General features: G+C 34.5%; 1 protein-coding gene across 1 annotated transcript in view; it reads right to left on the bottom strand.

Annotated features, from left to right (window-relative positions):
• Positions 1-463: 463 nt before the first annotated feature.
• Positions 464-19,148, bottom strand: part of CDH12 (cadherin 12) — a 285,184-nt gene continuing 266,499 nt past the window's right edge. The window contains exons 8-11 of the mRNA XM_047754076.1: positions 11,987-12,108; positions 9,189-9,306; positions 4,519-4,770; positions 464-1,640 (exon numbers count right to left, since the gene is read on the bottom strand). Coding sequence (XP_047610032.1) covers positions 1,141-1,640; positions 4,519-4,770; positions 9,189-9,306; positions 11,987-12,108 — 992 coding nt within the window. The 3' untranslated portion in view covers positions 464-1,140. The remainder of the gene's footprint in view (positions 1,641-4,518; positions 4,771-9,188; positions 9,307-11,986; positions 12,109-19,148) is intronic.

Raw genomic sequence — 19,148 nt, 5'->3', positions numbered from 1 at the left:
TTGGTTTGAATTTTCTGAAGTCCCTGATTTTTCACTTGTTCTGTAAAGTTTAGTCAATATTTTTTGACATGTTATAAATCCATTCTGTATTATATGATACATAATTTATTGTCTTTGCTCATCAAAGAATCGCTAGATTTTAAGAAACTCTGAGAAGCTGTCTATAAATTTCTCTTCCCTTGTTTAAATCAATGACCTTTTTTTTCCCAAAAACTATTTCATAGAAACACAAATTTTATTCATGACCAAAGATTGCAATGGTCTAGTAATTTATTAAAACCAACCTTCCACACACTAGCACAATACTAAAACAAAACCAATATTTATTTTAATGTGGAGTTTCAGCCCTGAGGCTTCTCTTCATAAAGAGGATTTTTTAAAACTTTCTTTTTAAAAATTTTATTTCTTTGGAAAAAATTAACATTTTAATGAACACCTTTAATATGAACTAATATTAAGCTCAAACATTGCTTTTAAAATTCGGGACTTACATATTGAATTTGATATTAACTCATTTATTTCAAAGTTCTGAAAGGGTAGGTAAAACAAATATGTTTCGGCATACAGTTTAAAAAAGGGGGGAAAAAAGCAGTTTAATTATAAGAAGATGGAGTTCAGAAAGTATTCTTCTTTTTTCCTTAAAAGGAATTAGAAGTCAGCTTGTTGCTATTGCTCCTTGACATAAAGACAGTGTCTTTGTTTTATGTCCTCTGTTTCTGAATCCTTCAATGCCATCACAGCAGAGTGTACTCTACACCACTTTAAATGATAAGAGTTTCAAGAGGCACTTTAGTGGAATTAAGAAAAATCTAACACTCTTCCACTGTGATGCCACATAGCTATATCTTCTTTCTAGGCTGTCATGTCAGCAAATTGTATTATATAATAGGCCTGAGCTTGTCTCAGTGTGTTTCCAAAATAACAAAACAAAACCAAGCAAGTACACATTATAGGGTTTATCTTGTGTTGGCAGAATAAATCATAACTGACAATATGATAAATATAGCAACTTGCTAGAAACTGGATAATCAAAGGAATCTTGTCCTATAAAGCCTGGGGTGTATGTGCGTGTGTGGTTTCTATTTTTGTTCTTTTTCTTAAATTTCTTCTCTTGGTTGCTTTTTAGCTTTTGCTTCTCCCCTAAGTGACTTTATCAGGGTTATAACTCTCTTCTTCACCAAACATGTCTGCCAAGACTTTAAAGCGGGGTCCCCAGTCTGTCAGATAGTTGTAGTCCTGGTCAGCTTCCGTGGTCAGAGACTCTATGGAGCTAAGGGAGTCCGCTGCTGATCCATTGCCTTCATAGGCATATGTCGCCAAAGAATCATACGGTGGGGCGGCAGGGTCCATATCATTTTCTTGTAGCCTTTGATTAATGAAATCCCTTATGTCTGTGTTATCTTCCACAGGTGGTCTCTGACGAGGTAAACAGAGAGAGTCTGGTTTTATATCCCTGCGGATTTTGTTATCTTCAATCACTTTTGGATTTCTCAGAGCACCAATGTCAAAAGCCTGGGTGTCCTCCTCCCCGCCCCCTTCATCATCATAATGGATGACGTTGTCTCTGATGTCTTCTTTAGACGTCATCAGGGTGTCTTTCTTCTTCTGCCTTCGTAAAGCAACATACAGCACAACAATGGCTACAAGAAGAGAGGAAATTGCAATTTGAAAATATGTCAGTTTATCTCTCCATAAAAAATAAATTTGATCAGGGCTGGCTGAGTTTTTTTTTAATGGCATCCTTTATTTCCAAAGTGAACATACTCTGATCAACAAGGATCTCATCTATGTTATTTTTTTTCATTGTTTAAATTTAATTTCATTTTGAAATTGTAACTAATTGAAACCATAGACTACTATTCACTAAATCAAACAGCCATAACCTTATATTTGACAGGTATAATATTTAAGTATTTCAGTGTCAGGTAAAAAGTGTAATTTATGAACTTAAACAAAAAAGGAATGGCTGTTCCAATCATACAGAGAGCTATATAGCATTGACATAATAAAACTTGAATGTTGTAGCCTTTAAGTAGCAAGTAACACTTAGCTATGATTCATACCTAGATTTCTCAGTTGTTAACATTACTGTATTTCTAGTGAAATAAACATTGTCATGATAATCACTTTTCAAAGCTATGAGTAAGAAAAAGAAAGAGAAGGAAGAATATAGAATATAAAGACCTTAGTTTTCCAAATGTGTCAAATAAGACTTCTAATTATTTAAATTCTGTGTTCTGCTATATTTTCAAACCAAATGCCTAGTATTCAGGTTACCTTCTTGAAGCATGATAATATACTGAATCAATTAATTCACAGACTCTAACTATTGAATATCTCTTTGTTCCCAGTGGACTTATGGCTATCATTAAATCTGTAGTGTTTATATGTTTCTAGGGGTGAATAAGCATAAATTCATGCCGTGACATCAATCTTCAGCTTTGCTTGGCATTATACACCCTCTCCTTTGTAGCAGTGGCAAAAGATTGAAAGTGAAGGTGTGCTTGATTTACCTCAGCAGAGTCTGAAAGAAAAGACTCTTGTAATTGATTAAAAAGTAGAGGGTACTGCATGGTGATAGAAGTGCATTTATTCCCCCTCCTTCCAAAATTAGAGAGGAGATACAGGCAGAATTTCTGTTACAATAGGCCTTGGGGAGATGATTAGCACTCTGCACTCCTCCTGGGGTTTAGGCTAGGTAAATCTCAGCACTAAAAAGACTATTGTTTATTCACCTGAAGAGTGTGTGGGAGACTGTAAAATTCATGGAGAAACTCAGCATATGTAAAAAATGACTTTAGAATTACTATGACCTAGAAAGAGACTAGTTAGATGTGCTTGAGGGCCAAATAAACATTCCCAAGCTCCCCAAGATTCTCATGCTTCCCTTTACTCTAGGAAAGATATAAAAATGGCTAAGAATAAGCTGGAAGATCTAAAGGAGTCTGAGATTGGTAAAGGAGATCAAAGCATAGATGGATTTGTAAGTAGACCTCGTGGCAAGACCAAGAGTGCCAACATTCATTGCCATGCTAGAAATTCACACCTAGGTGCATGGTGGACACTTGGAATCGTCTAGATGAATGGCTGGCAGATGACAGTACATGATAAGGTTGACCTGAGCAACATAAATTGCTAAGCTGCATGAGGGCCAAAGATGAGCATTTGGAATATGCAAAGTCATGCTAGGTTGACAAGGAAATACTCTGGGACTCAGCTCCTAGAGAAGAGAGGAATATGAGAGAGAAACACTTGAAGTTAAACACCTAAATGATTGTGCTCAATTTAAGATGTAAGAATATTATTCTGAATGCTCCCTTTTAAAGGGGTTTATATCATTAGCACAAACAGATGCCAGATATAATTCTAAATTATAAGGCTAAAAAGAATACTTTGTTCTACACACCAAGGAGAACAAAGTATTGGAATTGAACTTGTATGGAATTAATATCTACCTCATGCAAGTTGGACTAGAACTTTACCCTCCAAGCCAACATGATCTTCTGATTCAGAGAATATTCTTTACAAACTATGATACAATGTCTTACTCCATGCTTTATATCCTAGTAATTTTTATAATTGTATTTTTTATCCTAGTGATAAAGGTAGGTATCTACATTCAACAGAATATTTTGGTTAAATAATAAGCATGTATATATAAGCTGATTCCACAGTGCCCAGCTACACCTTTCTTGCAATTTTAATTTAAAAGAATGACTGGCAAGACAGAAAATCTCTCTTTGCTTTTGTGAACCCAGCAGCAAATTTATAAATGAAATGGAGTAAGCTGAACAGAATTGATGGAATAGGGAACCCCTAAAGTAGGTTTTCATTCTCACAGAGATGTTACAGAATACATTTATTTCAATCTTTTCCCTTTGCTGGGCTTCTAGATATGTTAGTGTGTTCTGTCATGATCTAGTGGGAATGGATAGGGTTTTGATATGAGGAGATCTTAGAAAAGTAGAATAAGAATTGCTTCTGGCTGGCATTTTAGAAAGAAAAAAAAAACATATTCATAGGTGTCTTTAGCTTCTATTTCTTTCCTGTTCTTTCCCTCTTCTTCTTTTCTTTATTGGACTGATATTTGAGAACTACTGCTCATCTTATATAATTGTAAAGGTTAGATAATACTTTATTAGGCAGCAATGATTACTAGAATGTTAAAAACTGAACTAAGAAACCATTGCTGAAAATGGGATATTTTGTCATAGAAAATTTCACTGCAACAAATGCCACAAACTATTACTTGAGAATCCCTTAGGGTTTGAAAATATTTTTATATTTTTGATGATGTTGTTTATTTATTTCTATTGGCATATTTCCACATGTAGGAAATAGAAAATAAACTTTAATAAAAATGTAATTCAATCTAGATGTCTTCCTTCTATCCAGATGTGGCATTTCGATGGAGAAATTTGATTTACATGGTAAGATGAGGAGAGAGATACACAAATAGGAGAAAAAGAAAGAGAGATAAAGAGATATTGAGAATAGGTAATTAATATTGAAACCAACCTAAGAGTATAATGATGCACAGTAAGATTGCAATCAAAGCCCCAGTGCTGAGTCCTACAGGTAGAAAAATTGCTTCCACGTTACAAGACAGGATGGTACCATCAGAGTCACATCTACATACTCGAATAGTCATTGTGTTTGTACTGCTCTGGACAGGATAACTGCTGTCTTCTATGACAACAGGGAGGAAATACAACTCTTGCTGCCTTCGGCTGTATCCATTTCTTTGTGTTTCAATTCCAGCTGTGTTGTCTACAAAACATGACATTTATGATTAGATGGTTACTATGAGCTTCGCTTAAATCTTAATGTTGGTATCTATTAAACAATAGGGAGCTCTTCTTGAATCAGTAAAATACATCTATATTTTAATTCTTTCTTTTATCATTACGAAAGCTTCCAAAATGTAATCAAAACAAACCTTAGGCAAAGAAAGATTAATCTTTTTTTTTTCGGTCTTTTTAGGGCCACACCCATGGCATATGGAAGTTCCCAAGCTAGGGATCTAACCGGAGTTGCAACTGCCTACATATACCACACCCACAGCAACATGAGATCTGAGCCGTGTCTGCAACCTACACCACAGCTCATGGAAACACCCAATCCTTAACCCACCGAATGAGGCCAGGGAGCAAACCCGCATCCTCATGGATACTACTTGGGTTTGTTACTGCTGAGCCATGACGAGGACTCCAAGAAATGTTAATTTTGTCTGATGTAAGAATTAAATTTTCAATTCAGAAAGAATATAAAATGGCTTATAAGACAAGAAGTATGTTAAGCTGACATAAATTTTTTTCTGACATCAAAATTTCACAGAGAAAAAATACTTCTGTGGGTATTTTCTTACATCTTACATACAATCTTAGAATAAAGATTACAGAGTATGAATCTATATAACATCTCACCTAAGAACATATTCTTACAACAAATATCAATATACTGTTTCAGATAAAACGATTTTTTATTTTTTCCCAATCCATATCTATGTTACATATAAATATATATATGTGTGTGTATTTATATGTGTATATATATATATACATTTTCATTTTTGCAAGATGGCACAAGAAACATGGAAAGAAAAATAAAGTGTGTTAATAACATCAAGATTCATTAAAATTTTAAGACATCATGAATTATAAGCATCACTTTAATATAATTACAAAAGTAATTCATTTTAATTCTGATATAATCCACAATGCAATATTTACTTGGAATAATCCAAGGAAAAATGAATTTTAAGTTTTTTTGTCTTTTTAGGGCTACACTCACAGCATAGGGGGAGGTTCCCAGGCTAGCGGTCAAATCAGAGCTATAGCTGCCAGTCTACACCACAGCCATAGCAATGCTATATATGAACTGCTTCTGTGAACTACACCACAGATCATGGCAACAATGGATCCTTAACCCATTGAACCATCCTCATGGATCCTAGTCTAGTGTGTTACCCACTGAGCCACAACGGGAACTCCTAAATTTTAAATTTTATGTTAGTAAAATTAATATTTCTTTTGAAAGTGTTATTTTGCATTCATGTGTTCTGTACTACTTATATTTATATACATGGGAGTCGAAATTTTGTTTTATTCATAACACTACTTCATTGTTGAGTCTATTAAAGTCGTTTTTAGAAAATTTTTTGTGCTTTTTATAAATGTAGTTTGTTGTAGCCATGTATAATGCCCACATTGGAATCAAGAAAAATAATTTTAGAAAAATACTTTACTCATTAAAATAAAAGTATGTTAGAAAAAAGTTACTATCTCATTAATATTCCATTCATATATTTACAGATTCTAATCTAAACAACTAAAAATCAGGCACCTTCTCTATACCCAATTCAAAAGGAAGCACCAAGCTGGGAAAACTTTACACAATAAGAGTTTAGCAGGGAAGATAATTTTTTTTATACAGTAAATAGTTTTAATGAACTGTGAGTTACAGAATATCATTTTGCAGAAGAGACCCATCCTATTGTTGTTCATTTTTTTTAATAGGGAAAATAAATTTATTACATGGAGTATGTTTTTTAGTGAGAGAAAATATCAAGCTGCCAATATATATTAGGATATTCCCAATAAGAATCAGTGGTACCAGGCTCCTGTGTTGACAGTAGGAATAGAAAAATAAGGACTAGTTGAATCAATATGGAAATCTTCAGCAACTGATGACAGTATACTTGAGTCTGGGGAAAGGAACCGTCAAGGAATAAAGTGATTAATAGAAATAGAAAATCTGACAAGCTGGTGTGTTAGCACTTGGAGAGCTAGGTGTTTGATATTCTTGTATGTGTTATGTCAAACAGAAGTCTTCCCTTTTTAAAAGATTTATTTTCAACCCATTATTATTATTGCTATGTGACCATGTAGAATTCATTATACTGTCCACAGTGGGAAGAGAAAAGACATATTAATCCTCATTTTCACCCGTAAAATGGCTTCTGTGGATTGCCAGATTAAAAAATAAATCATATATATGTATATATATATGTGTGTATATATATATATATATACATATATAATGGAATATTATTTAGGCATAAGAAAGTAGGAAATCCTTCCATTTGTGACAACATGGATGAACCTGAAGGATATTATGCTAGTGAAATATATCAGACAGAGAAAGGCAAATACTGTACAGCATCCTTATATGCAGAATCTAATTAAAGAAAAAGTGGAATGCATAGAAACAGAAAGTAGAGAAATAGTTGCCTAGGGCTGGAGGTGGGGGAAATAGCAAGAGGTTGGTGAAAGGGTATTAACTATTTAGTTATAATATTAATAACATAGGAGAATCTAACGTATATCCTGGTGACTATAGTTGATAACACTGTAATTACAGTTGAAATTTGCTAAAAGAGTAGAACTTAAACATTCTCACCAAAATAAATGGTGAAAAAAATAGTTTCTATCTACTTAAAAAAACTTACAATTACACTTCAAATGGAGAATATGGTAAACAGCACGAGTGGTAAATACATGTTCAGACCATGAGAAAACAGTATATTATGAGGCAAGATGATCCAATTAGTATTATCATGATTAATCAGTTATAGACTCTCCAGCCAAAATAAAATTGTGGAAAGTAGTCACTATTTTCGTTCCTGGATGACATGACCATCTACCTATTTGTGAAAGCCAATCATCTAGAAGGCTGATTAGTCCTCTTCATCATGTTTTCCTATGGTATCTAGGAGATCGAGTTCTATGAATTCTCTCTCCAGAAACTAACATTCACCCTCACAGCCATTACTCTCTCACCCAATTTCTGCAATGGTATCAGAAGCAGTCTTATATCTCTCTATTGTCTATTACACAATGCATCCAAACTATTCTGCTAAAATGCAAATCTGAACACATTATACTCATATGTAAACCTACAAAGACTTCTCTTTCTTGGGTTATTGGATTTAAATTATAACACTTTAAATGGTTTATAGATAAAGTAACCACGTGGTCTAGATTGTCTTGGATAGTCCTATTTTAGATATGCTGCTCTAATTAAAATTTCTAATACTATCCACTTCTTCCTAAAAAAATTTTCCAGTTTTCATGATAAAACATGCAGAATCCCTACTTACTAGACTCTTCATAATGGGACACCGTTTTATTCCCAGTCATTCCTCACATTACATTGTTACATGCAGCAAATCTCACTGAATTTCCATCTCTGACTGTGAATCCCTTCCCCCAAGTATTTGAAGAAAAAGCTGTTTTCTCAAAACATCCTTTGATTTTTATCATCATTACATCATCCATCTCATCCCGGTTTGTTCATTTGTTCCATAAGCATAGAATTTAGTAAAAAGTTAGCTTTTTTTCTACCCAATATTAAGAACGCAGGTGTTTTCATTCCTTGTTTTATGACTCTAGAAACTTAGAAGAGATAAAATATCCAAAGTAACAGAACAAATAAAGTCAGAACATCTGATTAGTACTTCGCTTTAATATTTCTAATCCAGTGTCTTTTATATTTTGTAGTAATTGCAATAGCTGCAGATAAATATTAATATTAATTTTAGTAGTAGTGGTAATAGTGATGGTAGAAGCAGCAGTTATAGAAATGTAAGTGTGGATAAGATGGTAGCAGTGGTAGCTAAAATTGTCTTGAAGGCAACATGTTTTAGCCATTGCATTAAATGATTTACATGATTTTATTTAATATAAATACTATGATGTTAATTTATTTTAACTTATGAGATTAATACTATTTAGCGTAATTTAATATATTGAAGCGCCAACCATTTGTAGTGGGGGTAAAAACCTATACCATTCTCATTACAATGGTTATATTCCTAACCTGTGCCACACCATGTGTTATTCAATAAAACAGTTACTAAGAAAGTACTTATTTGTATGTATAATCAGTGCATGAGAAACAAATGATATATTGAAAACATGGAAAGTATTCAATTACCCAGATGGCCTATTGTTTGCTTGACTCATTAAGGGAATATTTACATTACAAATGGAAGTAATTTGCCTCATTAGATAGAGCCCATATAGGTTAAATATTTTAGTGTACTCACAGTCTTAATATTTTGTATTTCTCAAACACAGATTTCTATATTTTATGAACTTGTTTTTAGGAAGAGCATTGATTTCTACATTTGTGTCCTTTTACAAAGTTGCATGACAAGAGGTACATTTTTACGTCATTAAACTTACTTCTGAAGTCACGAACTGTAAAATTTGGTTTGATGGCAGCTTCAGGTGATAATTTAAAGGAGAATTGCTGCCCAGCAGGAGAAAGATCTCGGTCTGCAGCGCTGACTATCTGAATTATCTGCAACAAAGTTGAGATGAGACTTGAAATCAGTCATCAGCTTCAAAGGGAACACTACTTACCAGGCTAATAAATTAATTTAATGAAACATGCAAGTAGACGGAACTGACATTTTTAGGATTCATAGCAATAGGCCAATTATTTACAAATAATTTTTACAAACGAAAAGCTAAACTTTTACAGTTATAGGGTATGGGATAATTCCAAATCAATCTCTAAATAACTAAAAAGGTAAACAACATTGAAAATTCTCACTAATAAGCAAAATAAAATTAAAATGTACTTGCTTGCTTTTTAAATTAGGTGAAATAAATGCTTTCTAACCTAAATATGAAAATGCTTACAGGAAAAAAAAAAAAGCTCTTATTATTTAAAAGTCCTTGTGAAGCAAAATTTTAGTATAGTTGTGTAAGAATGAGTTTTATTTTCATAAGCAAAATGATGAGAGAGATACATAGTCTATAAACTGTTTTTGTTGTTGTGCTGCTTTCCCCCCTAACAATTAAGAATACAAATTGTTCCCATTGCGTTTTTTTTTTCCTAAAGAAGGATGACCAACCATGTTTCAAAAGCTTTCCTAAATTGCTCCCACAAATTGTGAAAACTCTGATACTTCAATGAGATGTCCTTAAGAATTTGAAGATCAACTTCTGAGAGCCAAACTATGAAGTTGATAATTCACTATGTAGATAAGCAAATCAGAATGGCCTAGAGCTATTTATTTATTAACATATCCAATGGCTTTGCATTAGGAAGGATTTCAGAAAATATGTGAGGAAGAGGATGAGGGCAGTGTGCTGTTCAGGTGATCACATATTAGACTAAATTCAAATCTTCCAGAGGAAAACCTTAGATTCCAAGTACAAACATCCTGGTCCCAGTGAGCAAAGATTGCATCATGTGATTTTAGAGTGATGCCATTAAACATTTGAGTTATTTACTATTTTCATTTTTATTGCACAGTTAAAACCCATTCTTGGAGTTCCCTGTTGGCTCAGTAGGTAAAGGCTCAGTGTGCTGCCACTGCTGTAGCTCAGAGGCTACTATGACACGGGTTCAATCCCTGGCCCCAGGATCTTCTGTATGCTGTGGGCACAGCCAAAAAAAGAAAAAAAAATCTTATGACTATGATCTACCTTCTCATATAGCTGTGTGTACTCGTAGGCAACTCATAGGAACACACACAAACACAAGTATATACTGAGTATTTAAATGTCTGGTGCAGTGCTACTTAATTTGTAATTTGACAATGAATCCTGTAATGAGAATTTCAGTTCCCTATTTCAGTGTGTGAATCAGTCCCAAAGGATCTATTTAGCCTTTATAAGTGTCATGGGGTCAATACTGAAAGTCGAATCATGGAATGTGGCAATTTAGTCAAAGAATTACCATATAGACCCTGTAAAGTTCTACTTTCCTTCACATAAAACCATGTACTCAGATCACTGTATTTGGGGATTAATTAGTCAAGTTTTGTTTTGATTTGCCTTTGCTATCAACTAGCATAATTATTTAGTAAATTAAAGGCATTTAACATCAAAACTTATCAAGAAAATAACTTTAGAATGTAGAAATGTCCTTTAAAACAGTATACAGAGATGAAATTCTTGGCATTAACTGATCCTTATCTGGAATTGACACTTGGGAGTTATTGCTCAAAGGAAAATACCTTGTATACTTCATTGGTTCACCATATAAATCACTATCAATTTGTATAGCATCCTCTTTCCTTTTTCTTATTTCTTTTGATAGATAGTCGGATAGAAGGACTGATAGATAGAGAGGGATACAGAGAGATAGACAGACAAGGCATATATAATACAAACATGCATGCATATTCAATCACAGTCCAGAACAATAGTTCCTACGCACAGTTCCTAGACAATGGAGCAAGATGGCTTGAATCAAAAGCAGAAAATGCTCATATATTACATTTCAGGTTTCTGTTTTTATTTAAACATGATCCAATAGGTCTTTATTGTCTTCTTTACTCTTACCATTCGCTGAAATTGAATTCCTAGTATATTATATCATGTCATATACAATATACTCATCCATTCCTTTATAATAGTGTAGAAAAAATCAGGCTACCCACTATTTGCCACATAAAATCTAGGATTTTGATAGTAACTTTCATTAACTATGTAGTCCTCTCTCACATCCTCTCCCCACTAGAATATCCCTCTAGAGCAATACTTAGTAGGAAAATGTAAATCAGATATTTTAAATAACCCAGGTGTTCTGCTGAAGGCCACCAGAGAAAGCTTTCCATTTTTCATGGGCTGAACAGCATCTATGTACCCCTTCATAAAACCACAGGAGCAAAGCAAGAAATACTCTGGAAGATGTTCTCTAAAGTTGTTTGCTTACTAGGTTTATAGTCATAAATTCTTTAGAAATTCCATACTAAAGGAGCAAAAAAACAGCAGAATCTGCAATCCTGGAACCTTTAGTTATACAAAGAATACTCACTAGGCAATTATCGATTTATCCCCGTGGTATTTCCTCCACATTCATACATATATTATTAATTCTTAAGAATTTACTATCTTTTATGGCTTCTTTTATGAAGATATATGATCCATGTGTGTCATATTCATGCATGGTCTTCTCACTTAAAACACATGTGAACGGTGGGCCCTTATACTCTCTTAATTAAAAGTATTGATCAGTTAGTTACCTGTCCTGGTTTGGCATTTTCACACACAGCCATCTCATATGGCACAGATATTTCTGGGGGAAATTCATTGACATCTAGGACATTAATCAGTATGTTGACTCTGCTGGTTAATAACGGATTACCTGTTAAAAACATGAAAGGAGAAAAGATGACAAAATCTGATCAGTTACAGCTTTTACAGTAAATAATACTACATATTTTAAAAAATCAGCTTTTATAAATAATCCAAATGACCTTTCCTTTATGGGAAATTTTAAGGTATTATGACAAATATAAACGTTAAAAAGATGACCACAGATGCCCTATCAATGTTTTGCTGTTAGGGGACCAGTGCTTATCCCTGAAAATTACCACCAAAATTAAGGTCAACCATTTAGCTGTTATTTTATTACATGTGTAGCCATCAAACCAGGGTTGGTTCACAGAACCAATCTTCACCAATAGTGATATTTTTCAACTGGGTAAAACATCTGTTTTTCTATGTTGTGCTTATAACTTCAGTGAATAGTACCATCTACATATTTAAATAATTCTCTCAAAATGATTCCTTCTAAAAGGGATGATAAATTACAAAGAGAATGAAGGAGAGATAGCTTTTCATAAATGAAAATTAAAATAAATTTAAGGCAGTAGAATTACGAGATAGATTATGGAAAGTTAAAATGCACCCTGAAACTACTTGCTGGTAATGAGAAAGGAAAGAACAACCGTTCTCTTTTACAGTATCAAAAAAATATTAGTTTGAAAAAGTGTCTCTACCAAAATCCCATCAAAATTTTTAGTCCCAGCCTTTGATATATTACCTTCCTCTCTGTCATTTGCTGAAGAAGATCAGAAATAACTATAACATAATGCACATGTTTTAACTTATTTATTAAAAATTTTACCTAATGAAGTTTTACAGTTGCATAAAGTACACAAGTTGTTGAAGAATCTTGTCCAAAGTCACATATCTAGAGAAATGGGGAATTTGTATTCAAACTCCGGATTACGGCCATGCAAATACTATGTTTATTTCACCAGACATTATTTATTGATTGGTTATTGTGTTAAATTCTTTATCTGTAGAACCACTGAAGACTCATAACAGTAATATATTTTTAGACTTCTACCTTGATGTTTTTTTAAAAGATGCATACAAATCTTACCACATGACTGATTCTGACAAGCCTGCAATATTCTGTTGTGCTAAAATTTATTTAAAAAGTAAAAGCACTGTCAGCAGTAGCTTAAACATTCACATAATCATGTATGACACAGTGAAATCCATCATAGTATACTAGTACAAGCACAGACAACATAAACTGAGGATAAATGGTATATTTTGTAATATGAGTTGAACTTAAAGTGTTATGTGTAATCCTGGAGAAGGATGCATAAAATAGCTACTATTCAGGAGTTCCCATCGTGGCTCAGTGGAAACGAATCTGACTAGCATCCATGAGGATGAATTTTCCATCCCTTGCCTCTCTCAGTGGGTTAAGGATCTGGCGTTGCGGTGAATTGTGGTGTACGTCACAGATGCAGCTTGGATCCCACGTTGCTGTGGCTACGGCATAGGCCAGCGACTACAGTTCCAATTCGACCCCTAGCCTGGGAAATTCCATATGCTATGGGTGCAAATCTAAAAAGACAAGACAAAAAAAAATCTATTATTCAAAAATTAATATTGGTCATATGGCATTACCTTATATGACAGAAAAGGTTAAGTTCAGTTTTCATAAGTTATTTAATCTTTCTTCAATTTACGGTAGGAGTAGGTGATAATTCATAAGTTTTTAAGTTTGTTGTCTTAAATGTGATGGTATTTTACAGAAAGTTAGATCACTTTGGGTAAATAAGCTTTCCTCTTGGAGCTTTAACTTGAGATTATCGAGTCTGGCTTCTGTTATTAGTATTAAGTATCCATATGTCATACAACACGGATAAAAATGACAAGTTTGTTGAATTAGGTTCACTTTCCTAAACAAACTGGAAATTATCAAACATTACACAAAATCAACACTGAATACTTCATAATACTTATAAAGAACTTATTCTCAAAAATATATTTCATAGATGAGCTTGTTTAGATTTCACAGGAACTTAAATATAAAAACTATTATTATCTTCATTATTTTATGTGGAATTCTGAACCACAGAGGAAGGATGATGCAACTCTTCCAAAAATCACAAGTTAAAAGTGGTAAGGTGGGTTTTAAATGCAAGCGATCTAGTTTCAAGTCCCTGCTCTTAAACTCTGCTATGTATTAACTTATTCAATGCCTGTACAATGCGCAAATCAGTCTCTACTTTCTATTTTACTTCATACAAAATTTACAAGTCCCAACTACATATGAAGAAGAGAGGGTTCCCCTGGCCCATACACACCATGGATTACAGTTTGATTTTTATTAAGTTAGTATGAGGATCTGATGTATCCCAAAAGATAAGACCTCTCATGATTATATTTATAATAAAGATTTCCTTTTCTTTTTTTTTTTTTGTGGCCACACCCATGGCACATGAAAGTTCCCTGGCCGGGGATTGAATCCAAGCTGCAGCTGTGACCTATGCCACATCTGCAGCCACACTGTCTCCTTTAACCCACTGCAGCAGGCTAAAGGTTGAAATCATACCACTGCAGAGAAAATGCTGGATCCTTAACGCTTTGTGCCACAGTGGGAACTCCCAGATTTACTTTTGTTTTTTATTTATTTATTTATTTTTAAGGTTATGAGCATTTTATTTATTTTTTTCTGCATATACGTGTTACTAATTTCAGTTGATTTTTTTTCCAATGAGAAATTCCGTTTTGGTAGTTTTAAATATTTACCCTCTTGTAATACAGACTTTAACATCTGTCCCGAAGAGTAACATGTTACAAAAATATAGTCAGTATTGTAACATCTTATTAAAAGTGTTCTCAAAGGGGTGATTTTGGTATTTTTAGTTAAGACAAATATTTTGCTGTATGAGATTTCCCTGTGAACTCTAGGATTTGTAGAATTACTGAATATTAAATGTCACTAGTCATCTCTGTGGCAATTACAAAATAAACATCCAAAATGAGAATAGAGGAAAACTATAACAACAAAGACAAGTTATTCATACTGTCAAAAATGAGCGATGGGGGAGTTTCCATCCTGGCTCAGTGGTTAACGAATCTGACTAGGTACCATGAGATTGTAGGTTCAATCCCTGGCCTTGCTCAGTGAGTTAAGGATCCAGCATTGCCACAAGCTGTGGTGTAGGTCACAGACATGGCTCGGATCCCGCATTGCTGTGGCTCTGATGTAGGCCGGCAGCTACATCTCCGTTTAGACCCCTATCCTGGGAACCTCCATATGCCATGGGAGCAGCCCTAGAAAGGGCAAAAAGGCAAAAAAAAAATGACTGATGCATTTATGGTTTTCCGATTATATTATTCTCTCTTCTGTCATATATTTGTAAAACATTTTATAGTTAAAGGTTTAAAACTGTAATTTTGTATTTGTAAATTCTGGCTGGGTAGGTAATAACACTTTTGTTCAAGGACTACTATACTTAAGTAAGAACTGAACTTTTCACAAGAGAATGTATTTATTAGAGTATTATAGAATTTTTTCTTTTATGTATATAATTCACTAAATGATGTGAAAAAATAATTTATTTCCTTTCTGACTCATCTAATATTTGAAATAGCAATGATGAAATTTGTTTAAAGTTGCTTTGGCATGAGCATTATTATCACAATATTTGCAATGTTAGAAACTAATTATTACTGAATACTTAGAAAGTAAATTCAAATATGAACTTAGTAGTGACTATTGTATAACCAAAATCTTACACAATTAATGACTGTGTTACTACCAGTGGTCAAAACATTTAAACTACAATTATACAGGAGTTCCCATTGTGGCTCAGTGGGTTACAAACCTGACTAGTATCCATGAGGATGCAGGTTCAAGACCTGGTCTCACACAGTGGGTTAAGGAACACACTTTGCAGTGAGCTATTGTATACATCGCAGACGCAGCTTGGATCCTACATTGCTGTGGCTGTGACATAGGCCTGCAGCTGCAGCTCTGATTCGACCCCTAGCCTGGGAATTTCCATATGCCCCAGATGCAGCCCTACAAGACTAACTAACTAACTAAATAAATAAATAAATAAACTTCAATTATTATTGCTCCATGTTGCTTATGTTGAATAACCAGCTTATTAAGAGTTTGGGGCTCAGATAAAATAATCAATAACTAACTGTATTTTTTCCCTCATGACGTTAAGAATGCTTTGTTATATTATTTTCCTGTATCTCTGGTGATATCTGAATCAGCTCCCATAGCTTTTTTGAGACAATTTGAGTTAGAACTAACTTAATATTGGCATTTTAAAGTACAGTTTAAACTAAGAAAAGATAAGACTAAGGCCAAATTATGAAAATCAGGAGTAGAGAGTAGATATCACTTTTATCATGGGTGAATACATATTATAAAATAATATTGTAAATTTATGCCAAAAATTTGGTGAATATAGATGAACTGGATAAATTTCTAGAAAGACACAAATTTTCATAACTGATGTCGAAATGCAAAAGAAAATCTTAGTAGGCCTAAAACGAGTGGAGAAAATTAAGCTGAAATTAAAAATCTCCCCACCAAGAAAATATAATGCCCACATGGCTTCACTGGGAAATTCTATCAACTATTTATAGACCACATAATATCAAGTCTTCAAAACCTCTTTTATAGAGGAGACAATACCAACTTGTCCCTTCTATCTTAATACCAAAAGTCAAATAAAAACATCAGAAAAATGGATTAATATTGCTCACAACATGGGTACAATAATTCCTTAATAAAATATTAACAAGTCAATCTCAGAAACACAATATAAAGCCAACACATAATGACTAAATAGCATTTATCCTAGGGATTCAAGTTAGTTTAACATCCAGTAATAATCAATGTGATATATCAGATTAACAGAAAACAAACAAAAAAAAATATAGCCATCTCAATAGACTCACAATTAGCATTTGACAAAATCTTACACATTCATGATTTGAAAAAAATCTCAACAAATAATGAATAGAAATCAATATCTTCAACCTGACATATTCTGTCTAAAGAAACCCATGGATAATATCATACTCAATAGTGGGAGACTAAATATTTTCTCTCTAATATTGAACATGGCAAGAATGTCTGCTCTTACCACATATTCACCATTGCACTTAAGGATTTATCCAGTGCAATGAAATAAAAATAAATATTTTATAAGTATTTGGATTTGAAAGAAAAGTATTTTTATTTAAAAATGATAAGACCCTGTGAGTAGGAAATCCTAAAGAATTCCTAAAGAAATGGATATAAAAGAGTACATCAAAGCCATGAGATAAGAGCAATTTTTTTTTTTTTTTTTTAGGGCTGCACCTGTGGCATATGGAGGTTCCCAGGCTGGGGGTCTAATCGGAGCTGTAGCCACTGGCCTACACCACAGCCACAGCAATGCTGGATCCTTAACCCACTGAGCAAGGCCAGGGATCAAACCCTCAACCTCATTGTTCCTAGTCAGATTCGTTAACCACTGAGCCACAATGGGAACTCCAAGAGAGCAATATTAAATATGACAATTATGTACCTAACATGCTAGTTAAGAACAACCTGAAAATAAACTTGAGAAAAAATTCAATTCACAATATAATCAAAGATAATAAAATTTTAGGAATAAACTTAAAATAAATGTAGGATTATAAACAAATTAACAAATAATTGCTCAGAGAAATAAAATGGATTGCTGCTGGAAGGGACTGCTGGTGGAAATTAAAAATTGCAAAGTCACTTTGAGACATAGGTTGGGACTTTCTTTAAATATTAAACATGAACTTATAAGCCAACAATTCCACTCCTAGGTATCCACCCAAGAGAATAAAATGAAGGTCCACAATAAGTTTGTATGCATATGTACATGGTTCTGGCAAGAGAGTGGGAATTTTTTTTTCCCCTAGGAGTACCTCACCTGTCCCCAGTCCCCCTGCTGTGTCATTGCTGCAGTCCATGAGGGTGGAGGGCTTAGTACTTTCATCTTCCACCAAGCCCTAAAGGGAAAACAGCTGCCACCTGATAACCCCTGCTCTTCAGCCTTCTTCCCTACTTGTTGATCCTGGTTATATAAGGCCGTAGTAACAACTTTTGGGATCCAATATGTGGCATCTGTCTGGACAAGGTGTGGGTCAAGCCAGAGGCCAAGCAGATCTTCCTGAACACCAAGTGCAAATAGGCCCATGGTGTGGGCTGCTGGTGCCAGTACCAGAATTGCTGACTGCACTCCTCTCTGTACTTCATTAAGCCTGTGCCCAGAACCAGGTCCATTCCAGCTGTTCCATACCCCACATATTCTGGGTGAACACAGAGGCTGGAAGGAAAATTCACCAGAAGCTCAAGGCTCAGATCAGTTTGATCAGATGCCAGTTCTTCACATGGAAGAATGGTCACTGTCTCTGAGTGTCTGACTGCGTTTACCTGCAACAGTTCTGGCTAAGGCATGGGGCTCTGGTCCTGCCTGGCCCATGAGTTTGCAGCAGCCCTTTTGGACTGGCCCAACCATGTTCTTAGGGGGCACCACGTGGAAGGACCAATGTATTCTTCATGGACTGTGCCCTGGTCATGGCCTCTGGGGCTCAGAATTCCTATTGGATCCAAACAATTCTTACCATGGCCTTCTGTAACAAGGTTCAACAAGTAGGGGAGAAGGCTGAAAAACAGAGGATATAGATGGCAGATGTCTTCCCTTTAGGGCTTGGTGGAAGACAAAAGTACCAATCCCTCCACCTCCATGGACTGCAGCAGTGACACAGCTGGAGACCATAGGGAAAGGTGGAGTGCTTCCAGGAAACAAAGAGTTCTCACTGTCTTGCCAGAACCTTGCTATTGGTTTTTAACCTTACTATTTTGCAGAAGGATACTGAAGGAAAACCCATAAAATGAACCCAAGGCATCAAAAAGGGGAGGGGGGCAGGCATTTCTGCCTGAATTGGTACCTTCTTAGCTGAATCATCTGAAATTTCATTTATTCATGTCTGGTGCTTGATGCTGGTGGTTTGCCAGAGGCCTACCTGGAGATGTAGACAAGAATAAACATCTAATGTCTTTGTCTAGACTGAGCTTTCTCATATCAAGGTGGCATGAGTTCAAGGGAA

Source organism: Phacochoerus africanus, chromosome 1 (genome assembly GCF_016906955.1).
Source record: "Phacochoerus africanus isolate WHEZ1 chromosome 1, ROS_Pafr_v1, whole genome shotgun sequence".
Classification (NCBI taxonomy): Eukaryota; Metazoa; Chordata; class Mammalia; order Artiodactyla; family Suidae; genus Phacochoerus; species Phacochoerus africanus.
The sequence above is the reverse complement of the archived record's forward strand: the minus strand, read 5'-3'. Positions and strand labels throughout refer to the sequence as shown.